General features: G+C 37.0%; 5 protein-coding genes and 1 non-coding gene across 7 annotated transcripts; 5 read left to right on the plus strand and 1 right to left on the minus strand.

Moving 5' to 3' along the window:
• The first annotated feature begins 913 nt into the window (after window positions 1-913).
• LOC112511682 (cytochrome P450 71A8-like) lies at window positions 914-2,805 on the plus strand. Its single transcript, XM_025117390.1, has one exon. It carries the CDS (start codon window positions 1,017-1,019, stop codon window positions 2,511-2,513), a length of 1,497 nt encoding a protein of 498 aa, XP_024973158.1. The 5' UTR covers window positions 914-1,016; the 3' UTR covers window positions 2,514-2,805.
• On the minus strand, window positions 2,780-6,459 carry LOC112511683 (rhodanese-like domain-containing protein 11, chloroplastic). Its single transcript, XM_025117391.1, has 10 exons — window positions 6,253-6,459; window positions 6,052-6,147; window positions 4,505-4,612; window positions 4,228-4,324; window positions 4,108-4,147; window positions 3,948-4,022; window positions 3,790-3,877; window positions 3,335-3,402; window positions 3,167-3,239; window positions 2,780-3,015 (listed from the first exon to the last, which is right to left on the minus strand). Exons 1-10 carry the CDS (start codon window positions 6,409-6,411, stop codon window positions 2,932-2,934), a joined length of 888 nt encoding a protein of 295 aa, XP_024973159.1. The 5' UTR covers window positions 6,412-6,459; the 3' UTR covers window positions 2,780-2,931.
• Window positions 6,460-7,837: 1,378 nt separating this feature from the next.
• LOC112511442 (E3 ubiquitin-protein ligase RGLG2-like) lies at window positions 7,838-14,295 on the plus strand. Of its 2 annotated transcripts, XM_025117059.1 has the most exons (13): window positions 7,838-8,027; window positions 9,500-9,789; window positions 10,342-10,426; window positions 10,514-10,654; window positions 10,735-10,848; window positions 11,683-11,780; window positions 11,870-11,949; window positions 12,037-12,142; window positions 12,490-12,617; window positions 13,446-13,626; window positions 13,819-13,875; window positions 13,963-14,059; window positions 14,157-14,295. In XM_025117059.1, exons 2-12 carry the CDS (start codon window positions 9,520-9,522, stop codon window positions 14,041-14,043), a joined length of 1,341 nt encoding a protein of 446 aa, XP_024972827.1. In that variant the 5' UTR covers window positions 7,838-8,027; window positions 9,500-9,519; the 3' UTR covers window positions 14,044-14,059; window positions 14,157-14,295. The 2 variants fall into 2 exon arrangements, with proteins under 2 accessions (XP_024972827.1, XP_024972826.1); XM_025117058.1 differs by having other exon boundaries at window positions 7,860-8,099; window positions 13,963-14,295.
• Window positions 14,296-14,380: 85 nt separating this feature from the next.
• On the plus strand, window positions 14,381-16,063 carry LOC112510950 (aldehyde oxidase GLOX-like). Its single transcript, XM_025116301.1, has one exon. It carries the CDS (start codon window positions 14,381-14,383, stop codon window positions 16,043-16,045), a length of 1,665 nt encoding a protein of 554 aa, XP_024972069.1. The 3' UTR covers window positions 16,046-16,063.
• Window positions 16,064-19,077: 3,014 nt separating this feature from the next.
• On the plus strand, window positions 19,078-21,061 carry LOC112511155 (leucine-rich repeat receptor-like serine/threonine/tyrosine-protein kinase SOBIR1). Its single transcript, XM_025116634.1, has one exon. The coding sequence runs from the start codon at window positions 19,078-19,080 to the stop codon at window positions 21,004-21,006; it is 1,929 nt and encodes a 642-aa protein (XP_024972402.1). The 3' UTR covers window positions 21,007-21,061.
• A 2,097-nt stretch (window positions 21,062-23,158) lies between these two features.
• Window positions 23,159-23,242, plus strand: TRNAM-CAU. Its single transcript is given in 2 exon segments — window positions 23,159-23,196; window positions 23,207-23,242. It is a non-coding gene; the product is annotated as a tRNA-Met (tRNA).
• The last annotated feature ends 563 nt before the right edge of the window (window positions 23,243-23,805 follow it).

The raw sequence follows: 23,805 nt of genomic DNA on the forward strand, positions 1-23,805 counted from the left end.
TTTAAAATGAGATGTTTATCATGTATTTGATTGTGTTTATCTGCAGTTAGTTACACGAATTCAGATATGGGATGAAATCGGATAGGGATGAAATCGTTTAGAAATAAACTGGTTTAAAAGTTTTAAGAGTTTTTAAAAATTTTAACCAAATGTTTTATAAGATAGTATAGATAACAGATAAACATCAAATATTCCATTTACTTTTGTATTATAATTTGTACAATGTTGGAAAATCAGTCCCTGTTGGGTCCCAATCCTTTGAAAATAATAATAATAAAACAAATAAATAAATAAACTAACAATGCAAAATAGAGATTGTTAATTTTTTTAGAGTAAAGTAGGCTTTCATGATTTGTTAAAAAATTATTATTTGTGTCCTTGTAGTTTTAAAATTATCATTTTTGTCTCTATTGTTTATAATATTAATATTCTCGTCTTTGAAGCTAATTCTTACCTTTAAGTAAGATAGATAAAAACATAAGCGCGTTTGTGTTTGTTTATTTAATAAATGAACGAATGTGAACACATTTTTTTATTCATTTAGTTAAATGAACGAGTGTTAACGTTAGTCTCGTTTGTTCATTTATATTCATTTACATTAGTTTATAATGTATATCATAATATTTAATATGTAAAATCATGCATATTTTGTTCGATTAACCCAACGTTCATGTTCGTTCGGTTCATTTACAAGCCTACGTAAAAACGAAAACAATAATGAATTGTAAATTATAAATTTAAAAGTCTAGGAATGAATATAGCAATTTCAACAAACCACAGGGGCTAAAAACGTAATTTACTGAAAAAGATTCGACCGCCGTTCGTTCGTATCCACAACAATAAAAGAAAGAAATGATGACACAAGCAATCTAAGAACATAAGCAATAACGCAATTGGACACACGTCAGTCGCATCAACGGTGGCCGGCAGCCACCTCCGCCACTATCTCACCGGCTCCGCCACTTTCACCCTATAAACAACAATCAAACCATCGAGCATAACCACCACCAGATACCATGCTGACCTTCTTGTTGAACCCATTTCTTCTGCCATTCGTCATCCTTCTCTTCATCAAATGGCAATTCTTCCCTCCAAAAACCACCGGAAACCCGCCGCCGTCACCACTCAAGTTGCCCATCATCGGAAACTTCCACCAACTCGGCACCCTCCCCCACCAATCTCTCCGCTCATTATCCATCCGTTACGGTCCCCTCATGCTCATTCACCTCGGCAACGTCCCGACGGTGGTCGCCTCCTCCGCCGACGCCGCCTGTGAGATCATGAAAACTCACGACATCGTCTTTGCAAGTCGGCCCGAATCCAAATTGGCCAAGAAACTTCTATACGACTGTAAAACCGTCTCGGCGGCACCATACGGCGACCACTGGCGGCAGCTGAAAAGCATCATGGTGCTCCAGCTTTTGAGCACCAAGAGGGTTCGGTTTTTCCGCTCAGTACGAGCGAAAGAAACCGCCCTCCTGTTAGAAATCATTGATGATTTGGACAACAAACCCGTGAATCTAAGTGATTTGTTTGTGACGTACACGAACAACGTGACGTGTGAGGTAGTGCTTGGGCGGAAGTATGGCGAAGGGCCGAACGGAAAGAAGTTCAAGCAGCTTTTGCGGGAATTTCTCGTGACGTTGGGTTCTGTCAACATCGGCGACTTCATTCCGTGTCTCGCATGGGTCGATCGTGTCAACGGTTCCGACAGGGAAGTCGAAAGGATCGCGAGGGAAATTGACGAATTCGTGGAGGGAGTAGTAGAAGAGCGTAAGAAGAAGCATCGTGATACCGCAGGAAATGTCGTCGACTACGATAATTTCGTCGATATCGTGCTCAAGATACAACAAGACGAAACAGACGGGATTCTTCTCGACAAGACTAACATCAAAGCACTCCTTTTGGATGCATATACCGCCGGAACTGATACAACTGCTACTGTACTAGAATGGGTGATGGCGGAGCTCCTCAGACACCCAAATATAATGAAGAAAGCACGAGACGAAGTGAGGGGAGTTTCTGGCAGCAAGACCGGCCTCGCTGAAGAGGATATCGAGAAGATGACGTACCTAAAAGCAGTAATCAAGGAGACTCTCCGACTCCATCCTCCGCTTCCGCTACTCGTTCCAAACATCGCCTCGAAAGACGTCCGAGTCATGGGGTACGATATCCCCAAGGGAACGACGGTTATGACGAATGTATGGGCAATCGGTCGGGACCCGAAACTTTGGGACGAACCTCAAGAGTTTCGCCCAGAGAGGTTCTTGGGTTCTAGTATCGATTTCAAAGGGCATGACTTCGAGCTGATACCATTCGGAGCCGGAAGGAGGATTTGCCCGGGAATTGTGTTTGCAATGGCTACTAACGAGAATTTGATAGCAAACCTTCTCTACAAGTATGATTGGAAATTGGCCAATGGAGAGATCGGAGAGGATTTGGATATGACCGAATGCCCGGGAGTTGCCGTGCGCAAAAGGGTTCCTCTTCTCGCTGTTGCAATTCCAACCTAACGAATCTCGAGGATCGGCTCAACCGGAAAATAAAGGCTAGGTCTTGAGGCTACTCCCATAGGTCCCCATTTCGAGTCTTTTTTGGGGCTACTCAGGATTTTCCTGAATCGTATCTTCAAAGCGCCATCGAATTAGTCGAGATGCGTGCAAGCTAGCCTGAACATCCACAGTTACCAAAAATAGAAAAATAACTCCGGCCTAACGGCCTTGTTCGTTTAGTTCATTTTCTTGTTTGTATGTTGTTCATCTCATTCTAGTTACGATTTACGAATTCATCAAGCAATCGAATAACAAAAAACTCGTAAGAATCCGATTGTTTCCTACACTAAATTATACAAAAACCTCTACTAGTCGTTACCGTAAATAGACAAAATTTAGTGAGGCGATAGCAGTATAATCACCTCATTAAAACGGATCTTTAGTTAGCTCTTAGATCTTGAAGATAACGAGCGACTTGTTGAACCCCGATAAACAACGCATCGGCAGCAAGAACGACCCCAATCTGAGAAGTAGAGGTGTCTGAGATTGTTTAGATAAATAGCAGATAAGCTAGTTCTTGGCTAATAAGTTAGCTGATAAAATAGTCATGTTCGGTAAAAAATTGGTTGATAAACTAGATGATAATGTAAAATGAAAGTTTCAGAACTTGTTACCAATCGAGCAGAAAAGACTAGTCGGTAACCCCAACCCTCCTTTGCGGCTTGAGCTCTTTGTTGGTCGGTCCAACTACATAATTAGAGCAAATAGAGAAGGTGAACAAACAATCAGAAACATATTTCGTTGAAAATTGTTCGGAAAATGAAAGCGAGCTTCATAGTTACCCGAGGAACTCTGAAAGCCCACCAATTCCGGCAAACTTAAACGGCTGAGGACCTCCCCTTTCGAGATCCTGCACCGACCAAGACTTGATTACTCTATCAAGTATCAACTCACGTTTTTTTAGTTCATATCGCCAAAAAGGCACAAGTAATTATTATTCATTTATTTGGATGAGCTCATAGGACGTCATATACGTTTAAATGTTCTAATAGACTGCTTTATAGGACGTAAGTTTATAGGACCAAACAATTGTGTGTCATATGTAAAGGTGTTACAATAAGTTGATTGGACGTATTTGGCATCCCAACAAGTTCTTTAGAACACTTTTGAAATAGAAAGTGTCATATTAGCTTATTTATCCGACAATTGAGCACGTCCCTTATAAGACATTTGTTTTTATAGAACACTACTGTCATATAAAAAGACTAAAAGAACACTTTGTTTCAAGCGACGGTACCTCTTCTTCCGCAGCCTCTAGACCTCCTTGAACCCAGAAAAGGTTTCTATAACCAGCATTGTATAGTAGCTCACAAGCGGCTAGCGATCTGCAACCATTTCACTTAACATAAATCAGAAAAAGGAAACAAAAAACCGTTATTCAAGAGAAACGTTTACCGTAATCCCTTTTGGCATGCAACGATAAGGTCTGTATCTTTCGGGAATTTCTCGGTAACTTTCGGTATGAATTGGCTGTAGAAGAAAGCAAAATCGTTAGTTGAGAATTACTTTCAAACATCAGCTAAATTCATTGCAAGACTTGCAATCCATGACATACTTATTGTAAGATAACGTAGGCACACCACTCCACCAGCCGCCTGTGATCGTATATATTCGATAAACTAGTCAAAAAGCGGCAATTTTTGATAATCAAACACGAGATGAAACGGTGTGATACCCATCATGTAACTTGTGACCTTTCTTGAAAGAGTTCCGGCATCAATCGTAGTATCGACATCAAAGATTGGGACCCAAGTCGACCCTTTAACCCACGCCTTCAAAAACACGAGTAAGAATCAGTAATGTGTATATTTGTGTACACTTTTTATCCTATAAACAACTTATCAAGAATATCATATCCAGTAAATCCCACGCAGAAGTAGGGTCTCGGGTGAGATGTACGCAGATCCAAGCATCTCTACTTCATAAAAGAAATTAGAATGAATGCTATTCACCTTTTCATGCTCCATCGATGGACGAACGTCAAGCAAGGTTTTGCCCGAAAGTTGAATTGCATATCCAGCTTCTCTCGGTGTAAGAACGCTCACTTTTCCCTCTCTCACCTATGATAAACGTGTGGAAATTTGAAAAGATGCATACATCTTGCATAGTTTCATTTCACGAACCACTCAACTAAAGAGGATGCGAGAATAAGCAAGTTAATGCAGATATTGTTGGGATCAATAATCACACACACAATAGGAATTGCACAAACTGAAAACACGATTCAATGTCCAACAGACAATCATCAACTTTGATAGATAGAACGTCAAATTGCATACCTTAATAGCTCACAAATAAATGATGTTAGAGTCCCACATTGGTTAGACTTGGATGATTTCTCCTTTACATATGTTGGAACCCCCTTTCTCTCCTCAAGTGCTCTTTTGCAGAGCAATCTACTGGGGTTCCACATATTCTCACACGATAAAGAGCCAAGATTTACCACTTCAGAGATTTGACATCCCAGAGATATTTGTATTCGTCTAGCCCCCTCTCCACACTCCAAGACAAATAGTTTCCGTCTAGCCTCGATTGGAGGGGGTGTGTTAAGAGTCATCATTTCTCCTCTCTCTCTCTCTCTCTCTCTCTATATATATATATATATTATATGTAGGGTAGGGTTCAGTGAGAATGAAAGTTATGGTGAGAAGGGTAAGAAGGGATCTTCACTCTTGGATCAATCCTAATTAAAGAGAAATACTAACTCAAGTGTAATGAGATACACCAAATCAATTCCCTTCTAAAGTGCAACGGGTTGGTTTGAGATTAAAAGTGATCAAGGGTCCAAATCCCTTCTTATACTTCTCAATTTAATTCATTTTCTCACACGATCCTTCATGTATATATAATTTATATTCATGACAATCTGTACTCATCTAGCCCCCTTTGGGACAATTTGTGTTTGTCTAGCCTCTATTGGAAGGGGCGTGTTAGAGTACACATCAGCCAGACTTAGATTATTTATCCTCAATATACATGACAATCCCTATTCATGTAGCCCCTTCTCCACACTCTGGTACAATCTATGTCCGCCTAGCCTCAATTGGAGAGGGCGTGTTAAAGTCCACATGAGCCGGACTTTGATAATTTCTCCTCAAGGCTCAATATAGGTTGGAATCTCTCGCCTCTCCTCAACGGACAACGGCTCTTTTGGAGAGTAATCTAATAGGGTTCCTCGCATATTCTCACAACCTAAACTAACAAACACATTGGTCAAGGTTTTTAATTCGTTTTGCATCAGATTCCTTGCTTTTTCATTCTACATCTCATGAACACCATCTTGTTTTCTCTTTCCCCTAAATTAAAGTGCCCATAAGAACCCTTTACCAAAATCTTCATACAGTTTAGCAATTCTGAATGCAAATGTAAAACATTCAAATATATAATAACCCTCACGAAATTCTTTGAATGCAATTCAAAATTTAACTGAATAATTGATTCTAATTTACATAAACAGTGGGGAAAAATCGCAATTAATATACAAAAATTGAGAAAATACCAACGATTCCCATCTCTTCCTAGCTGCAGCCATATCTTTCACTTGCTTTAACTCGTAATCTTCATCCACCGCTTGCGCTCTTATGATCCCCCTGTACTGAATCATCAAACGAACAGAAAATTCCCGACACGAAATTCATAAAAACCACAAAAAAAAACGACTAAAACGAGAGAAATTTGGATTACTGAAGCATAAACATACACCGGATTTGTATTGAATTTGATGAAAGGGTTTGTAGATCAACGATGAAGAGGTGAAACATTGGGTTTTGCCCAATCGGTGGTTATTGCAATGTGAATTGTGGTTGTAACTAAAGGGCGTTGAGATGAGAGGTGAAACTGGAAGACCGAGAACCTCCATTGCTGTGGAAAGTAGATAGCAGAAGTGAGAACTTTTGATGAACCAAACGGATATGATTAACCCGTCTCCTGACATTACTTTTGACTTCTTTATTTTATTTTTCCGAGTAAATTATAGATTTAAGGTGACTTTACCAAACACTTACCAGATAAATATTTATCGAAAAAATTTAATATTATTATTTATTTATTGGATAAGATTTTAGTCAATAAAAATAATTTCTATGCAACAATTTATCTGGTAAAAGCCAACCGTGATAAGAATCATTGTCTCATTTAACGGGTAAGATTTTTTGTTATTGTCATATTCATCCGATAAAGTAATATAATTTGGTAAACATTTACTCAAGTAAACATTTGATGAACGACCCCTTAGTCCATGTTTTAATCTCATCTTGGATTTAGTCACTAGAGTTTGTATTTTCGTGACGCTTTGGTTTTTGTTCGTTAACAAGCATTGATCACATGATGAGCATTTGGCCCATTAACACACGAGGGGCTAATGGTTGTTAAAACATTTCATTAAATGAATGATATTTATGTTTTTTTTTTTTTTTTTTTACCCAATCAACTATCGTAATTATGTTTTAGATTTTTTATATTTAAAAAGAAATATTTATCTTATATTTATTTGTAACTAGTTACATAAATTTATAAAATTGCACTAAAATGGAACCAACTTTCAAAATCGTCATTTAAGGATCTCTATCGAACTTTTTGTTTATTTAAGGGTCTGGTTGACCTATTAATGCTGATATCATCCAATTTTTTTGTCAACTAAGATATTTTACGTCATATTAATTTTTTATTTTAAAACTAATATTTCACGTCATATTTAAAATTGTAAAATAATTATAGAAAAATAACTAAAATATGTTTTTTTCTTCAAAAATTAATACAATAAAATCTAATTTTCATTTCAAATCTCGTTTTTTTTAATTCAGATATTAAACTGAAGATTTTTTCAAAAAAAATCTAAATTACCACAATAAAAATTGTCTTTTACTAATGCAATAAAAAATTAATTTAATAGAAAAAATTAATTGATGCAATAAAAAATAAATATTAAATATCACATTCAAGATTTTTATATTCAACAATCGGTATTAATATTAAAGTTTAAATCAAATTTGGCAAATCAAATCAAAAGTTTGATAGAGACCCTTAAATTATATGTTACATGTTCAATAGATCAATCAGACCCTTAAATAAACAAAAAGTTTGATAAAGACCCTTAAATAACGATTTTAAAAATTGATTTCCAAAATAAAAATCAAATGAAAGTTGATTTCATTTTGTTCCAATTTTCCAGATAGTTATACATAATTTACTTTATAAAATATTTTCGTTTTCCATAATTTTTTTTTATATATGTAATAGGTCAACTCCATGGTTTGACGTCTTCAAGAAGCGACGACGAACAACGACACGAAAACCTAGACACACATTAACATCAAAAGGAAACTTGGTGGAATTCAACTTCCAAAAGCTTGCAGATTGCCGTTGATTTCCATGGAGTTAATAAATATTTCAGTCTCAATCCATTGCCACCTGTAACTCTACTTCCATTTTCCCCTACAACCACCAACCCTTTTCCATTCCTCCTATATTCACCAGGTAACTCACTTTTTCCACCGATTACAACAACTCAACACACTTTCTTCTTCAATTGATACCGTACTGTTCTTGGTAACGCTTGTTTTATTGCAGTTAATTCCATTTCAGTCGCTTGTGTTTTGTTTGATTCGATTGGTGGTTTCAATTTCGATCTGTGTGTGTGCGTGGATGAATTCCGATTAGTTTCATTGAAGTATAATTTGTTTGTTTTAGTGATCATGATTCTCAATTTCGTGTTTGATTTTGTGTTGTAGTGTATCAGAACAGAAGAGATAAGACCTTGACTTTTGGAGTGACTTTTCAAAAGTCTATGGATTGGCGTCAAAATTTGATGCTATTCTTGTTCCTTTCTGTAGAAGCTAATATGAAGTTATATGTAGTGATTAACGGTGTTAAGAAAAGTTTAATGTTCGATATATATGTTTATGAATTGACTGGTAAGTATGGACTTGAAATATACCAACAAGATGAGGTTCTAACTTTGATTCATATCCATTCTTGTTAATTATCGGTACAATTACATTATAACTATGTATTTTTCCCTTCAGATTCTGATTGCTTCTAGAGTCCAATCAGACGGTTTGGTCGAGTAATCATAATTCTTTTTAAAATTAATTTTGATATGACCTTGGTAGATGCTTAATTTTATTAGCACCTAACTTTAGAAAGGCTGGAGGTTTGGTTCGGTGTCCGGGTGAATACTAGGAGGTGCAATTCATTATATTGACTTCGGGTGTATTGCCTCTCAACAAACGGATTGCCAATTGCATTTATTAAAATTAGCTTTAAAATAACCAAATTACTTATGAAAAGAAGCTATCTGATTTACTTGATAAAGCAGAAACTTTCTTTTTGGCAAGAATCTGCTAGGCTATGGTTTTGTCTTGGTAGGTGAAAGAACTACATGATAGGCAGACATTATGCTTATTTTACTTGTACATGGATCTAATATCTATTAATGTTGGTTATGGTAAGAATGCTAAGACTTGTAGCTGTTTGGTCAAAAGTAGGCTGGCCATGGATTTATTTCTTTCTTCCAATTTTAAAGGATAAGTTAATAGTAAGACACGCCTTTTGTTTTGGTTACATTAGGCTATTAAGGTTGAATCTAATGTCCAAGTGTTCCTAGATAATATGAGGTGTGGGCCGTGGACTTACCAACTTCATCGGCCTCATGTGTGTTGTAAAAAACACCAATATGAAAATTTGTTGGGTTGGCTATGCTATTTATAGAGTTGTAGAACAGATCAGAGAAGAAATTGTTATGGTGGCCATTCAGGGTGCACCCTTGCCTTGTACTTGTCCCCCATTCAGGCTTGGAGGTCTGTTTAGCCGCCCGTACTACCATTCGGCATAAGCTGTTATTTTCCTTGATTCGGATTGCTAATCTTTTGTATATATTTAGTATCTACCTTCTTTTGATATGTTAGATGCTTACTCCTATTAATTAGGTACTTTGATATAAATTACAGAGCCGTGAGGACTAGAGTTCATGGGTGGCAAAAGTTCAAAGAGGGCTGTGTCAGGTAGGTACTCATCATATGGCTCATCATCAAATTCATGGGCTTATTCGCAATCACAATCACCGTATCCGCAATCACCATCGCCGTACCCGCAATCGCCATACCCTCAACCACCTATGCAACAACCATATGTTTCCCCTTCTCCTTCTCAAAGCTATCCAGATAGGGTTCCCACAGTTAAGAGGAAGCTAGAGAGAAAATACTCAAGAATAGATGATAATTACAACAACTTAGAGCAGGTAACACCATTTTCTATGTATTTGGGCACCATTGTAACTGTACTGTCATTCAGTTCCCTTCTCAATTTAATGAGGAAAAGGTTAAGCTTTAAACAATATAGTAGTTAAAAGATTTAGTTCACTTTGAACAAAGCCAGTGCTTTTCTGAGGTCTAAAGAACTCTAATGATGGCACCTATCTTGTTTTTCAATGTACAACGATCTTGGGGTTTGCCCTTCTCACTATGCATTTACAATAAAATATTTATGATCTTTGACTTCTTTCATAATTATATTAAGTTTTATCTTTTATTTATTAATCTTGAGAACTAAAAATGGTTGTTTGCTTTCTTGTTAGGGTTAATTACTAAAAAGACAAATGTGCTTTAGCTGATTTGCCAGTTTAACTATGTATATAACTTTAGCAAAAACTTGACAAATATGGTTTTTTAGTCAATTTTGAAACAAATATTTGGCGAGTTGGTTTACCATCATTGTTGTTTGTTAAATCGGTGAACAACTCATAGCACCTTTTTTCTTGTTGGAAATTAACCCTTCGTGTTACTTTCTTCAGGTTACCGATGCTCTAGTGCGTGCTGGTTTGGAGTCTTCAAATTTGATTGTTGGTGTGGATTTTACCAAGAGCAATGAGTGGACCGGTTGAACTTAATCTTGGATGTCTTGATACATTTATATATGTTTTTGGGGGGGCTTTTTAGAATGATCTTTACCTCTGTTCATATTAGGCGCAAGGTCGTTTCATCGACGAAGCTTGCATCACATTGGAAACGACATAAACCCTTATGAAGAAGCTATATCCATAATTGGAAGGACACTCGCTTCCTTTGATGAGGATAATTTAATTCCTTGTTATGGATTCGGAGATGGTATAAATTTGAAAAATTGTAGTTAACTTGCTTGAGTTGTTCAAAGTTGTGGCCACTTATGTGATTTTGTCATTTGACAGCTTCAACTCATGATCAAGAAGTCTTCAGCTTCTACCCAGATGAGAAATTTTGTGATGGATTCGAGGATGTTTTGAGACGGTACAGGGAATTAGTACCTCAACTGCGTCTTGCAGGTTGCTATTAGTTTTATCATTTTCGTTACAATTTTCTTGTCAAAATGTATACAATGGAAAGTATTTTCCTGTTTTTGCATTTACATTTCTACACTTTGTCCAAATCGCTTATTCTTTCAAACTATAATGTATTTTGTCATCTTCCCAGGAATGATGTTTAGTTTGCACAACAAAAAGCAAAATGTTGTACTTTTCGATACCCGCCACCCCCATAAGAAACCGACCGATTTGGGCCCAAAATGGGCACGACCTAGGGTCGCGGCTTGGGTCACGTATGCTACTGGACTTCAGGTGGGATTTGGGCTACACGAGCGACCTACCCAGCGACTTACGTCGCGGGTAGGGTTGCATGAAGCTATGTTTCAGCCTTTTAGGCGCTGTTTCAGCTAGGTTTTTGTGTGTCTTGCTTACAACTCTTCCCTAGGGTGCTTTTGGCTTTAAATGTAATTCATTTTGAGAGCTTTTTACCTTGAGATTGTAGGATCTTTGCCCCAAGGTAAACTGTATTGTAATCTCTTCCGTTTGTTCATCACTATACAAGCTCCAAATCTCCCCTTAGGATGTACACTATCTCACGATAGTGGAACCACGTTAAGCATTTATATTGTTTGAGTATCAATTTGGATTGCATTTTCTACTTGTTGGTACATTTGGACACATTTAGGATCCTCATATTCCGTATTGATTGTTGGGTTGCATCTTTGCACATTTTGGTATTGCTTTGGGACTTTTGTGCATTGTTTGTAGAAATTAGCCCAAACACAAAATACTTCCGTTCAAAAGGTCAATTATTCTCAAAACTTATACCTCTGTTCTTTTCTGCACGCTAAACAGGACCTACATCGTTCGCCCCTATTATTGAAATGGCTGTTACCATTGTCGAACAAAGTGGTGGTCAGTATCATGTCTTGTTGATCATTGCCGATGGGCAGGTAGTTTTACAAAAAACTGCTTTCTTTCAAACTTATACTATCTTGCATTTGTCTATATGTTGCTTGGCTGCTAAAATTATCGCACACAGGTCACAAGAAGTGTTGATACTGACCGTGGGCAACTAAGTCCACAGGAAAGGAGAACGGTGGAGGCGATTGTGAAAGCTAGGTAAATTTCAAATGTCCAGTTTTCTTATGTTTTCACATATGGAAGCTTTTCGACCAATACTAAAATGTATTCTTTTTCTATTTATAGCGAGTACCCCTTGTCAATTGTATTAGTTGGGGTTGGAGATGGACCATGGGACATGATGAAGGATTTTGACGACAATATCCCTGCTCGAGCTTTTGACAATTTTCAGGCAAGTTTTTTTCTGGGGTCGATGGAAACAGCCCTTTTACTCCTTGGGGTAGAGAAAAGGCCGCATACATCATACCCTCTCCGGACCCATGGGATTTACTTGGTTCGTTTGGTTTTATTTATAGTCAAGGCCAAAATAGTCGGTTTTCACTTCTCTTTACTTGAAAGCCATAAAGGGTTACCCTCAAAAGCCTATATCAAATTCTTCAGAGATTTAAAGACCCTTCTCCTGTGTTATAAACTTCATGTCCATTTTACCATTTCGATCAAAGTTTATAGGCCCATATATTGACTCTTTCGATCTTGCGTCGTTTTGGATCTCTGAGCTACTTGTTTTGTTTGTTTTAGTTTGTAAATTTCACAGAAATTATGTCGAAGAACATGGATTCGTCTAGGAAGGAAGCAGAGTTTGCTCTTTCAGCCTTGATGGAGATACCTTCACAATACAAGGCAACGCTAGAGCTCAACATATTAGGGTGACCTTTCACTTACCTTTTATGCTCTCAAGTCCTTTTTACCTTTTTGCTTCAATAATCATATATTTTTATAGAGTGATCAGCATTTCGAACCATTTTACTTGACACTTCGTTTTCAACTATTTTATGAAGTGATAAGCATTTTGAACCGGTGTACTTACACACTTTGTTTCTGAAAAATAAACATGGAAATATGCAAAAGAAAAAGGAAACACTAGAGTTGGCAGAAACTATCATCATAACCCTCCAAAAGTTGTATTATTTTTGCGAATTTCCTGCCAACTGTTGTGTATCTGATGTTATTTTCTGCAAACTCGGCTGGAAATGGTCCAAAATAGCCAATTGCGCTTTCCATTTTCACTTTATAGCCACGTTTCTAACACTGTAACCAAAATAGCCGGAGATTACGCAAGTAGCACTTACACAACCCACTTTTTCCAATAAAATAATCAGGAAAATTAGACATTACGCAAGCCACGTAGACATATCGCAAGTAGCACTTTCGCAACTTGTGCAATGTCTAATTTTCCTGAATATAATATTGTAAAAGTAGATTACACAAGTTGCTTAAGTGCTACTTGCGTAATCTTCGGCTATTTCGGTCAATTTGATGAAAGTGTGGCTATAAAGTGAAGAGGGGAGGCCTGGTTGACTATTTTGGACAATTTCTCAAACTCAGGCTGCCCTTTTTTGCAAATTTTCAGGTATGTTGGTTGGTTAAAAATAAAATGCCATGTAGAACTATTTGAAACGCAGCTCACTCCTTGTACATATATAGAAATTGAAGGCAAATTTCTTATAGTTACATTTATGAATATAATCTCGCAGTGCTCGTCGAGGGAAGGTTATTGATCGGGTTTCTCTTCCGCCACCATGTTATGGTTCCGCATCTTTAGGTGGACCAAAGCCTTCTCGTTCTGCTACTTTCCAACCAATTGCACCGACTTTTCAGAGAAAAGAACCATCGGCTAATACAAATTACCATGGGACTTCTACCTCGGATAGCAACGTAAGTGTCGCATTCTATTAACTTATGATCTTTATGTATTAAAAGTTCTTAAAGTTACCGTAATCTACTACGCAATTTTACATCTGCGCATATATGTTATCTAAAAGCAGGAAGCCCATGTAAAAAAAGAGACCTTTTGAGTTTTGACCCCTAAATCGTGTAATTAAACCTTTGTTTATGCGTTCTTTGCAGCTTTGTCCCATTTGCATAACGAACCGAAAAGATATGGCCTTTGGTTGTGGGCATCAGGTAGATTTTCCGCATATACCTTAACCTATTGAAAGAAAATATACGTACAAATAAGTTAATTTCTTCGTTTTCCTCCTATGTTTCCAGACATGTTGTGAATGTGGCACCGACCTTCAACTTTGCCCGATTTGCCGGAGTCACATACAGACCAGGATCAAGCTTTATTAAACGCTACGTTCTCGTGGTGCAAGTTTGTTCCAAACACTACGTTTTTGTTCATATTCTTGTTCTTCATTGTGTTTAACGATATCGATATTGTTATCGATTTGTATATGTTGCAGTCGGTTCACCTGCGTGCCTTTTGGTCCGAAAGAATCGGAAAATCTTAGGGTAAGTTTTTCTTGTGATCTTTGTAAAGTAGTTGCACAGTTTTAGGATGTACCATATGCATTTCTTTAGCGAAACAGTTGAATCGATCTATTTGCACGATGCCCGTTAGTTTCCCAGCTACAAATACCTTAGATTTGTTTCTTGAGATCATAGTTAGTTTCTATCTGATTCTCCCATGGAACGTAGACGGGTCTCATGTAGGTTACTCGAGCGGTTGATGCTCGTTCTTTTACTGTTGAATCGTGTCGTAGGTAGAACGGTGGGTGTCGATAGCCACTGGAATTGGAAACTTCTCTTGAATAACACGGGTGTTGTAGCTATGCACATGGCGGTGACCCATCATAATAACGTTGTGATATTCGATCAGACGGAAGCGGGCCCGTCTAAGTACCGGCTTCGTCACCAACATAAAGGAAAGAAGTGTAGGACCGGCGATGATGCGTCGTGCTATGCACATTCGGTAGAGTATAATGTGTTGAAAAACCGAGTTAGGGCTCTACATCTTGCGACCGATACCTGGTGCTCGTCGGGTTCGTTCTTGAGCAACGGAAGTCTCCTTCAAACGGGCGGTAATGGGGCAGGGTCGAGAAAAATCCGATATTACAAGCCTTGTACCAATAGCCGATGCGATTGGACAGAACAGAAGAAGCAGTTATCAGTTAGGCGTTGGTATGCTTCGAGCCTTTATCTCCCACAGGAGAATGGTGTTATAGTTGTCGGAGGACAATCGGTTTTTACTTACGAATTTGTACCAAAATCTTCGGGCCCGCGTGGACCGTACAATCTCCCTCTCTTGCACCGTACGTACGAGAGAAACTCGAAAGGGAACAATTTGTACCCGATCTTACACTTATCAAGTGATGGACATTTGTTCATTTTCGCTAATCGGGATTCGATTCTTTTCGATTATAAAAGACATAAGGTTGTGAAGAAGTTCCCGACAATCCCAGGAAACGGAGGACGTAGCTACCCGAGCACTGGTTCTTCCGTGATTCTTCCTTTAGACCATAATGACAACTTCACTAAAGTTGAAGTCATGGTTTGCGGTGGTGCCGCCCATGGCTCCTATGTTGCGGCTCAGCAGCATAAATACTTGATGGGTTTACGGTCTTGTGGGAGAATGGTCATCACCGGAAACCACCACCGATGGCGGATGGAAAACATGCCCGGACCACGGCTCATGAGTGACATGTTGATTTTGCCGACCGGTGATGTCCTGATCATCAATGGCGCAAAACGGGGTTCTGCCGGATGGAATAGCGCATCGGATCCGGCTCTTGAACCCTACCTCTACCGACCTAGTCAGTTAGTGGGCCGACGATTTCAGGTTCTAAAGCAAACGAAAATCTCCCGCATGTATCATTCGTCCGCCGTCCTATTACCCGACGGTCGGATCTTGGTAGCTGGTGGGAACCCTAATAACCGGTACATTTTACGCGGGGTGGCTCACCCAACCGAGCTGCGACTACAAGCTCTTGTGCCAGACTACATGAGCAACCGGTTCGACCATCTCCGACCAAAAAACGTTACGGTCGTCTACCCACAACATTCAACTGGTGTCAAGAACGGAGAAACTTTCAATGTCAGTTTCCGGCTTGCATCCGAGCCGCAAAATTTGAGCGTTGTGGCGTACGCTCCGCCGTTTACAACCCACTCGTTATCAATGAATCAAAGAATGTTGAGACTCGAGTGTTTGAGTCTGGAGAGGGGTAGTCGGGGTTTGGTGGAGGCAAAAGCGGTGGCTCCGCCTTCGATTTACGCCTCACCACCGGGTTTCTACATGCTCACGGTGGTTAACGGTGGTATTCCGAGTAGATCGTCGTGGGTTAAGTTCATTTAGATAGTAGGTAAAAATGTTACCACCATTTCAAAAACAACAAAACAAATCTTTTTTAGTTATTTAACAACACTGCGAAAAAATTATTTCGTTGAATTTTACAATTTATCAGTTTTAGACTTGAGATCATATGACATCAGTCTGTTTTTGTGAGACTTGTAAGACCATATAAATAATATTGCATCTTCATAGGGTTTTTGCTGTGAAGTTTCGGTGTTTGTAGCAAATTTGCAATGTTTTGCTTTGAAATTTCAATGTTATTTTGTGCTCTTATAGGTCTCATGAAAATAGACTGCCTTCAGAGTGTTTTGCTGTGAAGACTTGGTTTTTTTCGTACCTTCACAATGTTTTGCTGTAACGTCCCAGTGTTATTTTGTGGTCTCAAGTGTCTTACAGAAACAGGCTAGTCTTACGTGAACTCAACCATATTATAAAAATATGTATTATAATTTATAGAATGTTACTGTTCAATTTATAAAACTCAATGAGTTCATGGTTAAGAAGACATCTCATCATTACAACAAGTTTCGTGAATAAACTATCACGCAACACAGGATGTTCAAGTACTCACGTATTAGTTTCTCGGGATACTCCATATAACTCTCGTCGGTTATCGTTATTTAATGTGACCACAACTTGCTTTTGATGCAACGAAACCGATCCTTCATTACCCTGTGACGTTTCCGTCCCTAGTAAATACTGTCGACGCATATTCCGCTACTCTAGCTCATATTTTCTCACATACTCGCATACTGGCTAGTTTTAAAGATCGTTTACCAAACTTTTATTGAGTAAGCGTGTACCGGGTATCATTTATTTTATTGTGTGAACATAACAATGACCGAGAATCTTACCTGACAAGTGAGGGAGAAAACTCTTACTCGGTAAATGTTTACCAGGTAAAAAATGCTTACCAACAATCTATTTTGATGGTTGAGAATGTTACACCAGGTAAGTAAGAGTGGTTACTTGCCGATAAGCGTTTGATAAACAGATCCTTAGCGTTAAATACTTGTGGCTATTAATCTTGCATTAAGAAATGTGCAAGGTCAAGTCAACTGGTCTCAAACGTCAACACGACCTCATACTCGACCCCAAGCACATCTACACACTCACTTACTAAGTCGTGTTCACCACTTAGCATTGACTAGTCAACACGACCTTCAGTGCAAGCTTCCAAGCTCACGTCGCCTTAAGAGCTCCCAGCTACGTGACTTGCTCGCCTCGATCTCACTTTCGTCCGTCACTACATCTGTTTTGACCCAAATGCACACATATCCCCGACTATTCCCTCTTGAATTCTATCTTAAAACAAATAGGGATACATTCCACAACTTTAATTTGGTTCTAATACTAAACAATCCCCTAACTTGTTTCACTGATTAACACGTGTAACTCAGCTGTCAAAGAGGTGGAGCGGTTTTGCTCTAATATACAACATGTTCTAGTTTGAATTACGTAGGAGAAAAAGCTTGAACCCCTCTACTAGCCTCAGCCGCGAAATCAACTCCAAAACGTTTGCTCACATGTGATTTATAAGAGACGGGTTCAATCGATGTTACTTTGTTTTAATGAATTAAATGTTGGTTGATTTTTACCTCTGTTAACCATTATCATTAATAGGCAGATAGATAAATTTGCCCCATATATATATATATATATATATATATATATATATATGAGGTTTACTTTGCAAACCATCTATTTGATACAAACCTTACAAACTGATAACATTAATCTTTTTTTTAATGCAAAGCGAAGATTGAAACAAACTAAAGAAGTAAAGTGAAAAAAAAAATTCATATTGGAGACACGGAAGAGCAAAACAGGGAAAAACGTGTTCTATAAACTTATTTCATTACAGTTGTTATACATATATATCCAATGAACTTATTTCATTACAACTGTTATACATATGAACATGTTTCAATACAAATTGTTATACATACATATGAATATAAACCTATTTCATTACAGCTGTTATAACTATGAACCTAATGCAATTATATATGACCTTGTTTCATTAAACTGTTTGAGCATGTTTTATTGGAAATTACCCTGTTTCATTCATGTTTGTAAGTATCTATTAAAAATTTACCGGTTTCAAGATTATCATTTAAAACAAATTAATTGATCATTTCCTAAAAAACCTCTAATCTATATAATCTTCCCGATTTAAACACAATTAAAATATTACTAAAATTATTTATTATAAAGTCAAAGGATGATCATACCCTTATGAATTAAAAATAAATAAAATTAAATAAAATTATGCTGCTAGTTTGTACAGTTTATACAAAAGAAAGCGGTTTGTATTTGATAGTTCATCTCTCTCTCTCTCTCTCTATATATATATATATATATATCAACATCAATATGCATGGTTTTTTTGAAATAATTGATATAATATCAACATCTACTTTATTATTCCTAAAACGACATATTGAAATTTAGTAGTGTTTTATGAAGCCAGACCGTGAATCATACTGTGTAAATGGTTTGTTTTCAAGCCGAGAAAAAAACGACATTGAGAAATGTGGTGTGGTATGTTTTGGTTTGATTTATGCGTTTTATACGTTACACACTTTAATTTAGTAATTACAAAATCACAACTTCAAAATAAATTCAACAATGATATTTTAATAAAAAGTTTCAGTACGTATGTCTTTTTTTTTATAAAAAGATAAAAAAATAGTTAAAAAAATATAATGTAAAGTTTGTAAAGAAAACTAAAAAATTAATGAATAATAAATAATGAATCAACTATTTTTTATTTTAGAAATGATTATAAAAATATATATTTTAGAAATAAATATTTTTTTATAGAAGGGTAAATTAGGAAATCCAAATAGAAACAAGTTTGACTGGAAAAAGTAAGTCGTTTAAAAGGCCCGTCACCGCCTTTTTCTACACGTTTATTTGAAAACGAGCTTCAAAATTTCCACCGTAATCTGCATCCAACATCCGACCTTATAAAAATGAACATGCTCCTGTTTTACCATTTATACTCCGGCCTCCGCCGTTAACCACAGCCAATGGCCACCATCAACCACCTCTCCCTACTCCTCTTCTTCACTCTAACCCTCTCACTTCATGCTAACCCCAATCTCCACACCGCCGACCACCGTGCTCTCTTAACAATTCTCCAAGACCTGGGTGTCTCACCGGAGCTCCGTCGACCGGACAACCTCTGCAACACCGCCGGGATATTCTGTGAACGGAGAATTTCAATCAATTCACATGTTCTTAAGGTCACCGGAATTGTCTTCAAAGCTCAAGGGCTAAGAGGGGTTCTCTCGCCGGCGATTGGGGAGTTGTCGGAACTCAAAGAACTGTCTTTCCCTAACAATTATCTTGTTGATCGTATCCCATCTCAAATCATCGAATGCCGGAAACTGGAAGTTATTAACCTCCGTAATAATCGATTTTCCGGCGCGGTCTCACCTGAATTATCGTCGCTCCTCCGCCTTCGTATCCTGGATCTTTCTTCCAATAAGTTCTCCGGCGACTTGAGTTTCTTGAAGTATTTTCCAAACCTTGAAAAACTCTCTCTTGCTGATAACATGTTTACCGGAAAAGTACCGGCGTCGTTACGTTCCTTCCGAAACCTCCGGTTTTTCAACATCTCCGGCAATAGTTTCTTGGAAGGCCCGTTGCCGGCGTTAAACCAATTGGAATCTCCGTTACCGGAGCTGAAGACGAAGAGGAATACTAACTCCAAGCGTGTTCCAAAACGTTATATCTTCGCTGAATCAACAAATTCTTCAAGCAATCAAAACACAAGCTCTAACCCTAATGACTTCCAATCTCCGGCTCCAGCTCCGGCGCCGGCAGAACCTCCGATAGGGTCGCCTCCAAAGCACAAACCCAATCATAAAGCCACAAAGAAACTGATGGGTTGGATTCTTGGGTTTTTTGCTGGATTATTAGCAGGAATTCTTTCCGTTATGATCTTCACAGTTTTCTTCAAATTGGTTTTTATTATGCTTAAAGGTGGCGTAAACCAGGTGGGTCCGGCGATCTTTAGTCAATTAATCAAGGCGGAGGAGCTCGCTTTTCTTGAAAATGACGACGGAATTGCGTCACTGCAAGTCATCGGAAGAGGTGGTTGTGGAGAAGTTTACAGAACCGATATACCAAAAGGAAGAATCAAAACAATCGCCATTAAAAAGGTCACACAACCTCCAAAAGATGCTGCAGAGCTCACTGAAGAAGACACCAAATTCCTCAACAAGAAAATGCGTCAAATCCGATCGGAAATCCAAACCGTCGGCCAAATCCGCCATCGGAATCTCCTCCCGTTACTCGCCCACGTTTCCCGACCGAACTGCCATTACCTGGTTTACGAATTCATGAAAAACGGGAGCTTGCAAGACATCCTCGAAGAGGCTAACAACGGCACTCGAGAGTTAGACTGGCTCGCACGTCACAAGATCGCGATCGGGATCGCATCCGGGCTCGAGTATCTTCACATACACCACACTCCACGAATCGTCCACCGAGACCTAAAACCCGGCAACGTGCTTCTCGACGACGACATGGAGGCTCGAATCGCCGATTTCGGTCTCGCCAAATCCATACCGGAAGCCGACACTCACATGACGAGCTCCAACGTTGCAGGAACCCTCGGCTACATCGCCCCCGAATACCACCAGACGATGAAATTCACCGACAAATGTGATATATACAGCTTCGGGGTGTTGTTAGGAGTGTTGGTGATGGGAAAGCTCCCGTCCGACGAGTTTTTCCAACGCACGTCGGAAATCAGTCTGGTAAAATGGATGAAGAAGGCGATCACTTCGGAAGACCCAAAACAAGCGATCGATCCCAATCTGTTCGAGAACGGATACGAGAAACAAATGCTTCTGGTTCTCAAGATCGCATGTTTCTGTACGCTGGATAACCCGAAAGAAAGGCCAAGCAGTAAGGAATGTAGGTCCATGTTGGATCAAATCCAGCATTGATTTCCGTACAATCACCATGGATGTCCATAAATATTTTAGTAACTGTGTATATCAGGTATTTTAGTAACTGTGTATATCAGGATTTGAGTCGGTTTTAAGATATCAGAACACTACATACATGTTGATTTTAATATTTTGTTTTATCTTTTGTCTTTACCAATTAATGTGATTTTACGTTGTTTTGAAAAAATAAAAATGTTTTTATTTTTAAATGAAATATAAATTTGAATATGTTATAAAAATTCTTGTTTTTATATAATTTCTTTAATTCAATTTTTATTATAATTTAATTAAAGTTTAATAATAAACTAATTTATTTTTTGTTTAATAAAATAATTTTTTTTAGATAATAATTAAATATTTTGTTAGAACTCAAATACATTTTACATATTATTTAATAAATATATTACATAAATTAAAAAAATTATAAATTATTCGTTAATATACTAATATTACCAAAACTAGTAGAACACAATTCATGTCACTAACATTTTAAAGAATATGTAATACTTGTTTAAAAAAATTATCTCGCATACAAATATATTAAATTAAATAATTTTTTTTGGAATTATTCATTAATATAATAATATTAAAAAAAAATTGTATATTACAATTTATCTTGCCAATATCTTAAAAATAACTTTAAAAGATATGTATTTTTTTAAACAAAATAAAATAAGAAGTATTACTTTTTTTAACAAACAAAATGATTATCTCAAAAATAATATATCATATTTATTTCAAGAAATATTTATTTTAGAATATTTAACTTGCATACAATTTAATAAAAAAAATCAAAAAAATTAAATGTTTCTTTTTAATCATAGCAATAAAAATGAAAATCATAATAATAATTTGAATTATGTTTTTTTTAGCCATATCATCAAAATGATGTCTCATCCACATTCTCATTGAAACCAAACAAACAAACAAACAAAAAGTAAAGAAATTAACCGGTTTAAAAAGCAACAAATTACCCATTTATTATAACAGGTAACTTTTTCAATGTATGATGTCCGAATAAAAAATAATTTAAAACTACATTGTTGTAATTAAGCATGTCGAACTCATATATCCTATTCAAAAACGAAGAAAACCGAACAAAAAGACGAAAGAGAAAAATAAGTTTTAAAGGGGTATTTTAGGAAAATATAATTTTTGAAGGATATTTTATTTTTAATAATTAAATTTTTATTTATTGTGATTGAAAAACAAAGTATAGAAGACTTGACCCAAGTCGTCTCTTCGAGTCATCCGACTATGACACATGAAAAAGGCTACGTCAATTATTCTTCTTTTTCCAAAATAAACCGATCAAGGGGTCGTTTATTTAACTGTTTATCTGATAAGTGATTGACGGTAAAAGTCAATACTTTAATTTGTTTTACTTGATAAGACTCTTCATTTTTATCTTTGTTCTTACCGAGTAAGATTTTTGCCCCTTGTCATTAGGTGTGTGTAGAAAGTCAACTGATCCAATTGAAACCGACCGATCATCATTGGATATATCTAATTGTAATTGGATTGGATCAGATCCAAAATTTCAACATCTAGATCGGGCCGGTCGGTTATTGGATAGCAGTCCAACATCCAATAAAACCGAATCGATCTTTAATTACCAGATAGAATTTCAGTTAATAGCTTAGTTTATTTAAAGTAGATAACAATATAACACTTGCAGTATATTTCAAAAGCAATCAACTCCCTAATTTTTGTAGATTCGTAGTGAGATTGCTTGAATTTAATTCGAGTAAAAAAATCTTGTTGATTGGAAACGTGAGGGGGAATGTTAGAATTGAGGAAACTATGTGTTTTCGTCCCTATAGTTTGTATTGAAGAAAGTGCAACTTTCATTCACGTGTTTTCGGAATTACGGATTTCGTCATCATGGTTTACAACTTATCGTTATTTTTATCTCTGAAGCCGATTCCATTAATGGTTTATCGTTAAATCACATGGACCAAACACAACAACGAACGTAAACCATATGAACGAAAAGAACAATGAATTGAGAACCATGAAAACGAATATGGTAATATCAAAAACATAGGGACTAAAGTAGTAGTTTTAGAAAACCACAGGGACAAATGGTGGACACTTTCTAATTTATTGATTTTGTTTATAGTTTTGAACTAGAAAGAGTTAAACAAATGGGGTGGTGGCGCAGTTGGCTAGCGCGTAGGTCTCATAGCTACGAGTGATCCTGAGGTCGAGAGTTCGAGCCTCTCTCACCCCATCTTTTTTACTTTGTATTATTTTTAGTTATCTTTGGATTATTTAAATCTGAGATGTACGAGATAAATACTTACAGGTAAAAGTGGTCACTCTTATTAAATTTACTAGTTGTGTACCCACGCAATGCAGCGGGAGCCATGAATTTTAACGATTTTGAAGTTCCACTGTTTTTGTAAGATAAGATTTAACGATAATATATGTTACACTTGGTCTTTACATATTAATACAATTTGAATAAATAAGAGTTATAGTTTCAATTACAGACTATCGATGAAAAAATTGTATGACAGTTTAAAATCCAATATATTTAAAATCCAACATATTTAAACGACTCCACAAATGTATTTGATTTACACCAAGAGCAAATAACCAAAAAACTTGAGTTTCAAGATAAACACTTAAAACTAATAAAGAAAACTACAAATTTGACAGATCATAAGTCATGAAAAGACAAAAAAAGATGGGTTTTAAAATCAAATTTCAACTGCTTACCCTCTTTGTTGTCCAGAAACTCAGATTAAGGTTGAATTAAGACATGTATATATATATATATATATATATATA

This window comes from Cynara cardunculus, assembly GCF_001531365.2.
Source record: "Cynara cardunculus var. scolymus isolate 2C chromosome LG 4, CcrdV1, whole genome shotgun sequence".
In the NCBI taxonomy this organism is placed as follows: domain Eukaryota; kingdom Viridiplantae; phylum Streptophyta; class Magnoliopsida; order Asterales; family Asteraceae; genus Cynara; species Cynara cardunculus.